General features: G+C 35.2%; 1 protein-coding gene across 1 annotated transcript in view; it reads right to left on the bottom strand.

Moving 5' to 3' along the window:
- The window catches only part of HEPACAM2 (HEPACAM family member 2), a 94,571-nt gene that overhangs the window by 73,360 nt on the left and 6,101 nt on the right, over nt 1–15,110 (bottom strand). Inside the window, exon 2 of the mRNA XM_053712975.1 lies at nt 4,147–4,497. Within this exon, the coding sequence (XP_053568950.1) occupies nt 4,147–4,497 (351 nt within the window). The remainder of the gene's footprint in view (nt 1–4,146; nt 4,498–15,110) is intronic.

The raw sequence follows: 15,110 nt of genomic DNA, 5'->3' as shown, positions 1-15,110 counted from the left end.
TGGCCGTGAATCTGCAGGGGGCAGCATTGTACAAGCGGTTCACCAGAACTGCTTGTGCAATGATAAATGCCGAAAACGTATGCTGTCGCCATTTTTCGATGTGCGGCAGACAGGATCGATACAGCGGATCATGTCCGTCCGCACCATGATAAATCTATCCCTAAACATCAAGTGAAAGGTAAAATATATATATCTGCACCTAGTGTGATATTATCAATGATCTTTTAAAGTGATGTTATATTTTTTGTTCTGAATATGTGTCTTTATGAGACTATTTTGATCTTACTATGTAACAGGGTTAGCCTTGTTGTTTCAGCAGTTCAATATCGCATTAGATCCACACTGGTTCCATATAAATTCAGTTTAAATTATTTAGCATAGATTGCATGAAATTGTGTCTGATATGGAGCAAGGTTAGCCTGTCCAATAAGTTTTCTTTTTTTTCTTTATTCACTATGCCATATGCATTATTAATTTAATTAACTGGTTCCTTATAAATTCAGTTTAAATTATTTAGCATAGATTGCATGAAATTGTGTCTGATATGGAGCAAGGTTAGCCTTCCAATAATTTTTCTTTTTTTCTTTATTCACTATGCCATATGCATTATTAATTTAACTAACTGTATTAGTTCTAGTAGTTTCCATTACTTGACATTCAATTCATAATTGGTCCTTTTGGTGCATGTTTCATTTGCTCACCAACATAACTTAAAAACATGACTACGGTCCAGATTGCTTTATCAGTTTTTCTTTTCTACTATTTGTAGTTTAGTTTAGCCAGCTCACTTATTATATTGTATTTCACATGTATGTGTGTATAAATTTTCAGTTGCCTGCATGTTATCTTTATTTTTGCAACATTTTGCTGTATTGTTTTGATTTCCATTTTTAACTTTGACATTTGGCCTATGCAGGCATCCATAGTGCCCTTCACGCATGCGCAGAGGCTGCTGGGGGATGCTGTGGCGAGTAGAATTGTTTTATAGTGTGGTGAGTAGAATTGTTTCATTTACATTGTATCTGAGGACGGGGCAACCCCCGAAAACGTTTATACCAATAAATGTTTATGTTTGTTTAAATCCGGAGGAGTGCTTTTCCTGAAACCTGCATGACTATATATATATATATATATATATATATATATATATATATATATATATATATACACAGTTGTATGTAAAAGTTTAGGCACCCCTGACAATTTACATGATTTTCATTTATAAATAATTGAGTGTTTGGATCAGCAATTTCATTTTGATCTATCAAATAACTGAAGGACACAGTAATATTTCAGTAGTGAAATGAGGTTTATTGGATTAACAGAAAATGTGTAATATGCATCAGAATGAAATTAGACAGGTGAATAAATGTGGGCACCCTTGTCATTTTGTTGATTTGAATACCTGTAACTATCTAGCACTGATTAATTGGAACACACAATCGGTTTGGTGAGCCCATTAAGCCTTAAACTTCATAGACAGGTGCATGCAATCATGAGAAAAGCCATTTAAGGTGGACAATTGCAAGTTGTTGTTCTCTTTGACTCTCCTCTGAAGAGTGGCAACATGGGGGCCTCAAAACAACTCTCAAATGACCTGAAAACAAAGACTGTTCAACATTATGGTTTAGGGGAAGGATACAAAAAGCTATCACAGAGATTTAAGCTGTCAGTGTCCACTATGAGGAACATAGTGAGGAAATGGAAGACCACAGGCACAGTTCTTTTTAAGGCCAGAAGTGGCAGGCCAAGTAAAATATCGGAGAGGCAAAGGCAAAGGATGGTGAGAACGGTCAAAAACAGCCCACAGACCACCTCAAGAGACCTTCAACATCATCTTGCTGCAGATGGTGTCACTGTGCATCGTTCAACAATTCAGCACACTTTGCACAAGGAGAAGCTTTATGGGAGAGTGATGCGGAAGAAGCCTTTAATGCACACACATCACAAACAGAGTCACTTGAGGTATGCAAACGCACATTTGAACAAGCCAGCTTCATTTTGGAAGGTGCTGTGGACTGATGAAACAAAGATTGAGTTATTTGGTCATAACAAGGGGGGTTATGCATGGCAGCAAAAGAATACAGCATTCCAAGACAAACACTTGCTACCCACAGTAAAATTTGGTGGATGTTCATCATGCTGTGTGGCCAGTGCCGGTACTGGGAATCTTGTTAAAGTTGAGGGTCGCATGGATTCCACTCAATATCAGCAGATACTTGAGAATAATGTTGAGGAGATCAGTCACAAAGTTGAAGTTACGCCAAGGCTGGATATTTGAACAAGACAACGACCCAAAACACTGCTCAAAATCTACTCTGGCATTTATGCAGAGGAACAAGTACAATGTTCTAGAATGGCCATCCCAGTCCCCAGACCTGAATATCATTGAAAATCTGTGGGGTGATTGCAAGCGGGCTGTCCATGCTCGACAACCATCAAACCTAACTGAACTGGAGATGTTTTGGAAGGAGAAATGGTCCAAAATACTTTTAGTCAGAATCCAGACACTCACTACAGGCTATAGGAAGTGTCTAGAGGCTGTTATTTTTGCTAAAGGAGGCTCTACTAAATATTGATGCAATATTTCTCTTGGGGTGCCCAAATTTATGCACCTGTCTAATTTCGTTTTGATGCATATTGCACATTTTCTATTAATCAAATAAACATCATTTCACTACTGAAATATTACTGTGTCCTTCGGTTTTTTGATATATATATATATAGAGAGAGAGAGAGAAAAAGAGAGTCATATAACAGTAAATTTGAGCTAAATTTAAAATAAAAGTCTGTGCAAAATGAAAGCTTTAAAATCATTTCAATAGTAGTTTATTATAAGCACTTTGCTTTATCAGAGCAATTCAAGAATACAATACAGTATAATAATATTTCTTTGAGTTTGTTTATCTGGTCTTATGGTAAATAAGGGGTCATATGTAAATAAGCACTGATCTAAGCAATTCATGTGAAGCACATAGTAGGGTTAAGTAAACTTCAACATAAAAATGAATAAAAAACTTTAACATATTTTTATTTATTCATAGTATATATCAAAAATTAAAGGGACATGAACTTCGAAATCGAACTTTCATGGTTCAAAAAGAATGTCATTTTATGAGACTATTTATTAGTTTACTTTTGTTATTACATTTTATTAATTCTCTTGGTATCACTTGTTGAAGAGTATACCTAGGTAGACTCAGGAGCGGCAATGGACTACTGAGAACTAGCTGGTAATTGGTGGCTACACATATATGCCTTTTATTATTGGCTCCCCAGGTGTGAGTGTTCAGCTAGGCACCAGTAGTGCATTTCTGCCCTGGAGATGACTTTAGGGGTTAAACACATATACCCAAGCAAAAGTGCAATAAAGCAATGCTCTAACACAATAGAGCATTTTCTGTTTTCACTTTTATGTCCCTTTAAGTATTACATTGCAAAATATTGAGATACAAAACACAGGTTTTATATAAACATTCTTTCTATAACATAATCAAAGCCAATTGGGGATACACAGCTTGAAAACCCTATTGCTAATGTGTATCCTATCTTTGTTTTTGGCCAATTAAGATAGCAGTTCAGCAATCAATGTGTAGTATATAGGTGTGTCAGACAAGTTACACATTTCAGTATCTCTAGAGGTAGCAATAAAAGAACAATTTTCAGAGGCATTATACAGTAAAAGAAAGCAAAATAAATAATGAATCTAACATTTGTTGATTTTTAAAAAAAATGCAATTGCCCTTAAAAATATAGTATGTACTCTATGTGAGGGGGAGGTAGCAAAAGGAAAAAATATAGTTGTAAAATGCAGGCAAAATAAATAGGGAGTGTACAAGTGGCAGTTCTAGAATTTAATATGGGGGGGGGGTAATTGTGGGCTAACAAAGGTGGTGAGCATATTACATGAAGCCTTTTGCAGCTCAATGGGGGTGCTACAAATGCATTTGGAGGTACAAACCACGCTTATAGAGCCGTCACTGTAGTCTACATTACATTGTATTTAGCTATCTTTATTGTACATTTTATGAGGGATTCATTTTGAGTTTTAATATCTTTTTCATAATTACCAATGGCTATCTATATAATAAGCACTTAGACTTACATATTCACTGAAGAAGAAAAATAAACAATTATTATACATACCATTAACTGTAACGTGGATATTCTGATTAGCGGAGACTGTGGGGCTGCCATGGATATTTACTTTCACGTTATAGTTGCCTTCATCTTTCATATGTAATGAATTGATTACTAATGATGCATTTGGTGGATTCAAAGTAAACTTATGTTGAAATTCCAGATCTGGAACTACTGACTGATTTACAGAACTGAGTAAATATATTGCAGGAGTCTGATATTTTTCAAACAACCAAATAATTTGAATGCCGGACGCAGAAGAGTTAAAGTTGTAATGGACGGGAAGAACCAGTAGCTGCCCCTCGATGCCATGGATTGTTGTTGATGGTATTCTCAGTGTCAACATAGAGCATGTGCCTGAGGGATAATATAAATAAGGAGAATGTTAATTACACAGGAACATTCTAATCACCCACATAATATATACGTGTGTGTGTGTGTGTGCTGTTTAAATACCAATAGATTACTTTATTCCGTACACACATGCAACTCCAAAAAGTAGATCATGCATTTTGTGTGAAAAACATGTCATCATTAAAGCTTATTATTTTGTTTTTTAAACAGGAAGTAATTTGTCTGCACAACTAGTATGTGTAATGCAGTGTTTCTCATCTCCAGTTCTCAACTACCCTTAACAGGCCAGATTTCAATGAATCATAACTAGAGCACAGGTAAAATAATCAGCTGCTCAGTAACCATGGTTACTAACTTGCTCTCCTCCATCAGCTAATTATTTCACCTGTGCTCTAGTTACAATATTATTACACCAGTATTTCTCCAGTCCACAAGTCCCCTAAGAGCCCAGATTTTCATGATATCTTAACTAGAGCACAGGTGAAATAATCAGCTGATAGGTGAGAGCAGGTTAGTAACCATGGTTACTGATCAGCTGATTATTTTACCAGTGCTCTTGTTAAGATATCATAAAAATCTGGCCTGTTAGAGGACCTTGAGGACTGGAGCTGAGAAATACTCGTGTATAGGCTGCTTACTGGCTGATAAGTTATTAGTGGACATACTGTAGATACAGCTTATATGCAGAATAATGTTTTGGTTGTTTGTTTTTTCTTTCACCACAGGAACAACTGTTTGTAAACCTAAATATTAATACATTTAAAGCCTTTTTTAGCTTTAGCATGGAAATAAAATACTTTAATTCCTCCTTAAAGGGACATAAAAGTGAAAAAGAAAATGCTCTCATGTGCTAAGAGCATTTTATTATTGCACTAATGTGTGCATTTAACTATATAAAGGGGTTAAACACAAAGTCAGCTCCAGAGCATCAGTGCACTTACTGGGACTTTGCTGAAAACATCTGTTGAGCCAATGACAAGAGATGAGAGTGTAACTACAGAGGTCTCACTTGAGACTTGGCCAAACAAATCTAGGAGGCCATTTAGCCTTACAATCAGTAGCGGTGTTGCTACAGGGTGGCCTCATAACAAGGCCTGAACTTCACCTGCATCATGTGTGCTCCCCCTTCTTACAAAACAGGGCTTACAGTGTACAGAAAGTGTATGGCTATGTATATACAAATGTAGTGGAAGCATTTGCAAGATGGCTGCCACTGTATTGTACAGAAAAACCTGCCACAGTATTGTACAGAAAAACCTGCCACAGTATTGTACAGAAACACCTGCCACAGTATTGTACAGAAACACCTGCCACAGTATTGTACAGAAACATCCTGCCACAATATTGTACAGAAAACCTGCCACAGTATTGTACAGAAACACCTGCCACAGTATTGTACAGCAAAACCTGCCACAGTATTGTACAGAAAAACCTGCCACAGTATTGTACAAAAAACCTGCCACTGTATTGTACAGAAAAACTGCCACTGTATTGTACAGAAAAATTGCCACTGTATTGTACAGAAAAACCTGCCACTGTATTGTACAGAAACACCTGCCACAGTATTGTACAGGAAAAACCTGCCACTGTATTGTACAGAAAAACCTGCCACTGTATTGTACAGGAACACCTGCCACAGTATTGTACAGAAACACCTGCCACAGTATTGTACAGAAAAACCTGCCACAGTATTGCACAGAAACATCTGCCACAGTATTGTACAGAAACACCTGCCACAGTATTGTACAGAAAAACCTGCCACAGTATTGTACAGAAACACCTGCCACAGTATTGTACAGAACAACCTGCCACAGTATTGTACAGAAACACCTGCCACAGTACTGTAAAGAAAAACCTGCCACAGTATTGTACAGAAACACCTGCCACAGTATTGTACAGCAAAACCTGCCACAGTATTGTACAGAAAAACTGCCACTGTATTGTACAGAAAAACCTGCCACAGTATTGTACAGAAAAACTGCCACAGTATTGTACAGAAAAACTGCCACTGTATTGTACAGAAAAACCTGCTACAGTATTGTACAGAAACACCTGCCACAGTATTGTACAGAAACACCTGCCACAGTATTGTACAGAAAAACCTGCCACAGTATTGTACAGAAAAACCTGCCACTGTATTGTACAGAAAAACCTGACACTGTATTGTACAGAAAACCTGCCACTGTATTGTACAGAAATACCTGCCACAGTATTGTACAGAAAAACCTGCCACAGTATTGTACAAAAAACCTGCCACAGTATTGTACAGAAAAATCTGCCACTGTATTGTACAAAAAACCTGCCACAGTATTGTACAGAAAAACCTGCCATCGTATTGTACAGAAAAACCTGCCACAGTATTGTACAGAAAAATCTGCCACTGTATTGTACAGAAAAACCTGCCACCATATTGTACAGAAAAACTGCCACAGTATTGTACAGAAAAACCTGCCACTGTATTGTACAGAAAAACCTGCCACTGTATTGTACAGAAAAACCTGCCACCATATTGTACAGAAAAACTGCCACAGTATTGTACAGAAAAACCTGCCACTGTATTGTACAGAAACACCTGCCATAGTATTTTACAGAGAAACCTGCCACTGTATTGTACAGAAAAACCTGCCACCGTATTGTACAGAAAAACTGCCACAGTATTGTACAGAGAAACCTGCCACTGTATTGTACAGAAAAACCTGCCACTGTATTGTACAGAAAAACCTGCCACTGTATTGTACAGAAACACCTGCCACTGTATTGTACAGAAAAACCTGCCACAGTATTGTACAGAAAAACCTGCCACTGTATTGTACAGAAAAACCTGTCACAGTATTGTACAGAAAAACCTGCCACAGTATTGTACAAAAAACTTGCCACAGTATTGTACAAAAAACCTGCCACAGTATTGTACAGAAAAACCTGCCACAGTATTGTACAAAAAAACTGCCACAGTATTGTACAGAAAAAGTTGCCACTGTATTGTACAGAAAAACCTGCCACAGTATTGTACTGAAAAACCTGCCACTGTATTGTACAGAAACACCTGCCACAGTATTGTACAGAAAAACCTGCCACAGTATTGTGCAAAAAACCTGCCACTGTATTGTACAGAAACACCTGCCCCAGTATTGTACATAAACACCTGCCACAGTATTGTACTGAAAAACCTGCCACTGTATTGTACAGAAACACCTGCCACAGTATTGTACAGAAAAACCTGCCACAGTATTGTGCAAAAAACCTGCCCCAGTATTGTACATAAACACCTGCCACAGTATTGTACAGAAAAACCTGCCACAGTATTGTACAAAAAACCTGCCACAGTATTGTACAGAAAAAGCTGCCACTGTATTGTACAGAAAAACCTGCCACAGTATTGTACAGAAAAACCTGCCTCAGTATTGTACAGAAAAACCTGCCACAGTATTGTACAGAAACACCTGCCACAGTATTGTACAGAAACACCTGCCACAGTATTGTACAGAAAAACCTGCCACTGTATTGTACAGAAAAACCTGCCACTGTATTGTACAGAAACACCTGTCACAGTATTGTACAGAAAACCTGCCACTGTATTGTACAGAAAAACCTGCCACAGTATTGTACAGAAACACCTGTCACAGTATTGTACAGAAAACCTGCCACTGTATTGTACAGAAAAACCTGCCACAGTATTGTACAGAAACACCTGCCACAGTATTGTACAGAAAAACCTGCCACAGTATTGTACAAAAAACCTGCCACAGTAATGTACAGAAAAATCTGCCACGGTATTGTACAAAAAAACCTGCCACAGTATTGTACAGAAAAACCTGCCATCGTATTGTACAGAAAAACCTGCCACAGTATTGTACAGAAAAACCTGCCACTGTATTGTACAGAAAAACCTGCCACCGTATTGTACAAAAAAACTGCCACAGTATTGTACAGGAAAAACCTGCCACTGTATTGTACAGAAAAACCTGCCATAGTATTGTACAGAGAAACCTGCCACTGTATTGTACAGAAAAACCTGCCACCGTATTGTACAGTTAAACCTGCCACTGTATTGTACAGAAACACCTGCCACAGTATTGTACAGAAACACCTGCCATAGTATTGTACAGAGAAACCTGCCACTGTATTGTACAGAAAAACCTGCCACCGTATTGTACAGAAAAACTGCCACAGTATTGTACAGAGAAACCTGCCACTGTATTGTACAGAAAAACCTGCCACTGTATTGTACAGAAAAACCTGCCACTGTATTGTACAGAAACACCTGCCACTGTATTGTACAGAAAAACCTGCCACAGTATTGTACAGAAAAACCTGCCACTGTATTGTACAGAAAAACCTGTCACAGTATTGTACAGAAAAACCTGCCACCTTATTTGTACAAGAAGTGCATATTCCCTGGTGTTTATTAACTAAGGGGGAAGGTGTTTCAAACTCACAGAGGAGTTGCTCCTCTTACTCCTATGTGGCTGATAGTTCAGTCTCTGTGATTGACAGAAAGGGCACTATTGAAATGGGTGCCTTGCCACTACCTTTGCCCTTGTGCCCAGGGAAGTCTAGTTATGCCCCTGACAAGAGACATATGTGTGCAGCCACCAATCACTATCTAGCTACCAGTAGTACATTGCTGCTTCTGTGCCTACCTAGGTATAGTTTTTAACAAAGGACACCATGAGAACTTTGATAATACAACTACATTTAAAAGGTCTGTTAAAAATCTATGTTCTCTTTGAATCACATACCTTACTGTATAAACTGTCTACAGCTATGTAATACATCCATCCCGGTCTCTTTTGACTTGCTGTTAATGTGACTTTTTCTTATACATTAATCCTTAGTTAAACTTAGCCTTAACCACAATGTATTAATATATAATGACCAGCAGTTCACAATAATATTGACTTTCAGTTGTATTGTCTGAACTGTGCTTTTGTGGTTATTTATTTACTTTCAGTTTTTTCCTTTCACTCCTGAATATTTTATGTATCCCTTTTCTATGTGGGATTTTACTAAATGTACAAAGCATTCAATGATTTTTAATTTCATGTATGTTTCTGTATTACACAGTAAAATAAAATCAAGGTTGATATATCTTATAATATTGCAGTTATAACAATTTATCTGTAATTCATCAACATGTTTTCTCTGAAAGGAAATGTGATGTTTTCTACTAAAGCTGGATATTTATTCTTGCATACATAAATAAATGCTAACCGGTACTGCAATAAATAGTCTTTAAAAACACATCACATAACTTAAAAATACTCAAGCAGATTCCTATATTTAGTATGTCAATTCTAACATAAAGGGACTATCTACTCCAGAATTGGTATTGCTTAAAAAGATAGGTAATCCCTTTATTACCCATTCCCCTCTTTTGCATAACCAACTCGGTTATAATATTATACTTGTTACCTCTGTGACTACCTCTGCAGACTGCACCCTTATTTCAGTTCTTTTGACAGACTTGCATTTTAGCCAATTAGTGCTGACCTAATGCTGTCTAGCTGTGAAAAACTGTCAAAATGCATTGAGATACAGTAAGACACTGCTTTGAAATTAGCATATGAGCCTACCTAGGTTTAGCTTTCAACAAAAAAAAAAAACCAAGAGAACAAAGCAAATTTGATGATAAAAGTAAACTGGAAAGTTGTTTAAAAGTGCATGCCCTATCTGAAACATGATAGTTTAATTTTTACTAGACTGTCCTTTTAAATTAAGGATCCCCCCCCAACAAAAAAAATTATTCTACTTATATTGGTTTATTAACTTTATGCTAATTTGTAAAGGAAATATTCTCATTATATATTATCTCACTATTTTTGTGTTCTCACCAAAAATATATCTTAAAACATTTAAATAGTTACCATACATAGTATTAGGATGGGGAGGCATGCTCAGTTTTTTTTCTCAATTTCCATTATATAGTGTTAAATTGTAATAATCTTATAGGAAAGATAGATTGTTGTTTTTTTTAGTCAGCACAGCTTTCTCACAGCAGCAACAAATTGATTCTTTTATCTAAACTCTATTGTTTTGTAGCAAAAAAATAAATAAAATAAACAAAAAAGAGCAATACAGTATTGTAACACCATATTTGATATAATATATAAAACGCTTCTGAACCAAAATAAATCAAGTCCTCATTAAAAATTCTACTAAATGTAATAGATTCTAAGATTTATAAGTGCTTAGTTAAGAAATATGTAGAGCTTTCTTGGCCTTAGAGAACAATTATCTTACTAATAAATGAATAGGCAAATCGAGTTAATAGATATACAGAATACAAAGAGATAAGCCATATACTTTAATATGCATTTAGTTTAGGGAAGATATAATAGTAAAATAAAATCTATAATTTTCCAGAAAACCTGATTTTGTTTTATGATATCTCTATATAAAAGGGCAACTGTAATGCAGAATGTAAAGGATCCATAATACTGTTCCTTTATATAATACAAAAATATTGGCTTTTAACAAGCTATGATGGAGAAATAAAAAAATGAAATGTTAAGCGGCTGTTTAAATATAGAAGCCTATTCTGTCAGATTGCTCTATCAAGTAAGTAGGAACAGACACATTTGTCTCTTGGAAGAAAACCTCACAGCTCTGGAACTATAGTGATTCAGTCATTCAGTCATTTTCAGAATGTTTAGTAATTTTTCCATGATAAATATTGTTCTAAAAATTAGCATTTTACTGTACATACACAGCAGTTTGGTTTTCTAATCTCTAAAAGGTTTTTGACTTAAATCTTTATTGGATCTATACAAATATGTCTTTTGTCTACAGCACAAAGCCAATGGCATGAGCGGATAAACATGACAAGACTGGCAAGAATATTTTTTAAACCTTTGTCACAGCAGAAATAAGTCATTTTAACCCCTTAGGGCCAGTATAATAGTGTTAACATTTAACTTTGTCAAAGAGAGAAACTGCAGGACACCATATAAGGTAGGATATTCCATGCTGTCCTAATGACTTTAAAGCCCAATGCTGTTAGGACGGCAGGGAACATCCTAACATCATGAAGGGGTTAAAGCTTTTTGTTCTCTTCCTATACCAAAGCAAAAGTTTTGTTTTTATGTTCATGGGAAGTATCACTATACGCCAACAGAGGTGTTGAAGATTACCTTATCAGCCAATAAGATTCTATCTCACAGACCAGTTGTGCACTCTCTTAGTTTTAAATTTTAAATAAAAATGTTTAACTTAAGTTACGCTTACAAAAGTAGTGTTCTTTCACAGAATTTGTTTCAGTTTAATTTTTATGGCTCCTGGGTGAGATTTTACCTATGTGCTGAAACCCATTACATGGTTTAAACACGTATGGCCAGATTACAAGTGGAGCACAAATTAAGTAAGAAGTAAGCTTTTTGCACCCATCGAATTGAGAGTAGAAAGTAAGCTGTTTTTGCTCTTGCACTAACCTGATAAGCGCAAAATGCGGAAGTTATAATAATGCTTGCGCGTTCAAATATTTCCCCATAGAGGTCAATGGAGAAGACACCCCACTCTTGCGCAAACCCGATCGCATATTCTCATTTGCACTAACCCGACATGAAAATATGAATATTTCACATTTCAATGTTCTTCACATAGCAGAAAATGTTCTATTTATTCATAAATAAATAAATTTTTCTATATATACCTGATGGTATTTTGGTTCAATATATATCTATACCTATATAAAAATATATATATATATATATATATATATATATATATATATATATATATATATATATATATATATATACTGTATATATATATATATATATATATATATATATATATATATATATATATATATATATATATATATACATGATTTCATATAGGAATATATATATATATATATATGTATATATATACAGATATATAGGAATATCTATTTAGAAATACATAGAACATATTCTGCTATGTGCATAACATTGGAATGGGAAATATTTACTGTAAATACACAGTTAAAGGGATAGGGAATTCACAATTAAACTTGCATGATTCAGATATAGCATGTCCTTTTAAGACACTTTTAGATTCACTTCTATTTTCAAATGTGCATTGTTCTTTTGATATCCCTTGTTGAAAAAGAATATGCACATATCCTACACTAGTGGGAGCTGGCTTCTGATTGGTGCCTGTACACTTTAGTCTCATTATCACATTTTTGTTATTAGCTAACTAGATGTGTTCAGCTCGCTGCCAGTAGTGCAATGCTGTTTCTTCAGCAAAGGATAACAAGAAAATTAATCAAATTTGATAATAGAAGTATATTGGAAAGTTGTTTAAAACTGTATGTTCTGTCCAAATCATTAAAGAAAATGGTGGGGTTTCCTGTCCCTTTAAAATCTTAAATGAATATTGCATAAATGTGTTTTTACATGTTTTCATCTACTTAAAGGGACACTGAACCCAAAGTTTTTCTTTCATGATTCAGATAGAGCATGACATTTTAAGCAATTTTCTAATTCACTCTAATTATCAAATTTTCTTCATTCTCTTGGTATCTTTATTTGAAATGCAAGAATGTAAGTTTAGATGCTGGCCCATTTTTGGTGAACAACCTGGGTTGTTCTTGCTGATTGGTGGATAAATTCATCCCCCAATAAAAAGTCCTATCCAGAGTTCTGAACCAAAAAAAAGCTTAGATGTCTTCTTTTTCAAATAAAGATAGCAAGAGAACGAAGAAAAATTGATAATAGGAGTAAATTAGAAAGTTACTTAAAATTGCATGCTCTATCTGAATCATGAAAGAAAAAAATTTGGGTTCAGTGTCCCTTTAACTGCAAAGGACTCCAATATATATATATATATATGTATACATATGTATTTATGTGTTTATATGTGTATTTAAGTCTGTAAATACATATATACACACATAAATACATAAATACATATGTACACATATATAGACACACACACACACACACACACACACACACATATATATATATATATATATATATATATATATATATATATATATATATATATATATATATATATATATATACAGTACATACATATGCATCTATATGTATGTATATCTTTGTTAAATTCCTTTGCATGTCCTCATATCTTTGAGCTCTTATCCATGTATTTTTTGAATAATTTTTAATAGATGGTGTTATTATGAGTGTAAGTTTACTTTTTAATGTATTTTTTATGTGTTTAGCGACACTTTTATGTTTCGTGTAACAGTTAACCCGAGCTCTGAAGTTGCTGTAATCATTCTAGCATAAATTGCAATTCTCTTCAATCAATCGTGTTTACTTTCAACTTGTAATACCAGCGAAAAAGCCCGATGAGCACAAACCCTCATGATAAACCCCTTATCGCTCGTGCGCAATTATTTGCGCTCCACTCGTAATCTAGCCCATAGAGCAAGTTGTGCAAAAAGAACATGCTCTCATTTTGACACTACAATGTTTAGTGACCTTGTATATGGATTATAGACATTTTAGTAAAAAAAAGACTTGCTCTAATTCATTAGAGTCTGTCATTTTAAGACTATTGAGCCTAGACTACTGTGTGTTTAACCCTCACAAATGGGTCTGTCCTTATGAGTGAGATGCCTCTCATATAGCTCGCTGGAAAGGGAATTTTCACTGTGAAGTATAAAATTTGCAGGGGCAGGGGACACACTTTAAAAATGAAAAACTACAGTCAATACAAATCTGTTTTCATCTGCCTTTATTTTTCTATTAAAGGGATAGAAAAGTAAAAAATCAAATGTGCATAGGTGCATTTCAATTTAAAATAGAAGCATTTTTGCAATATTCATCTATAAGCAACAATTCCTCTAATAAAAGTTAATACTGTTTTTCTGTGGCATACGCACATATCCTGCGAGGGCCCCTGCACCAGTATTCAAACGCCGCACCTTCACAGACAGTCAGCAGTAGCTTGTATGACACAAACAAAGTCTTCAGAAGCAATATACACCGCTGCCAACTCTCTGAGCAGGAATGGTGTTTAAATACCGGTGCACAGGCCCTCAGAGTAATAACTTTTGCTAGAAGCATTTTTGCTAATGGAAGTACAGTGCAAAAATGCTTCTATTTCAAATTAAAATGCCCATATGCACATTTCAATGTTGACCTTTGTATAAGACAATAAGTGTTTTGCATATTTTGATACAAAATTGACACATTTCAGTTTGTAAAATAGAACTGAAAGATCTGCAGGGGAAAAACATTTAGAAAATGCAGCAGACCTTACAGAGAACTTTCCGCTATACCCATGGAACCCCCTGTTCAACTCTCTATCAGAGGTGGGGGGGGGGGGGGAGCTCATTTTACAAAAAGGATACAATGCACATTGGATTGTGTATCATAAGTACAAATTTCAACAAGTTTTTTTGCATATGCTGTGTAGTTTTATTAAAATGTCTAATGTTTGCATTTAAATAGGGATTTCTTGTGTATTTTGAATGCAAATTTTACTTTTCTATACAATACAATATTATGCAGAATTGTGCTGTTACAAATTTAAATGCAATTTTTTACTATGTAAATGCAGGGAATGCCCATTTGAGAGACACACTGTTTTCACTGTAAAAACTGCCATCAGAGAACTCTAGCAAGGGCCAAATTTCTTACAGAGTCTCACAAGCC

The sequence above is a fragment of the Bombina bombina genome, chromosome 5 (assembly GCF_027579735.1).
Source record: "Bombina bombina isolate aBomBom1 chromosome 5, aBomBom1.pri, whole genome shotgun sequence".
NCBI lineage: Eukaryota > Metazoa > Chordata > Amphibia > Anura > Bombinatoridae > Bombina > Bombina bombina.
The sequence above is the reverse complement of the archived record's forward strand: the minus strand, read 5'-3'. Positions and strand labels throughout refer to the sequence as shown.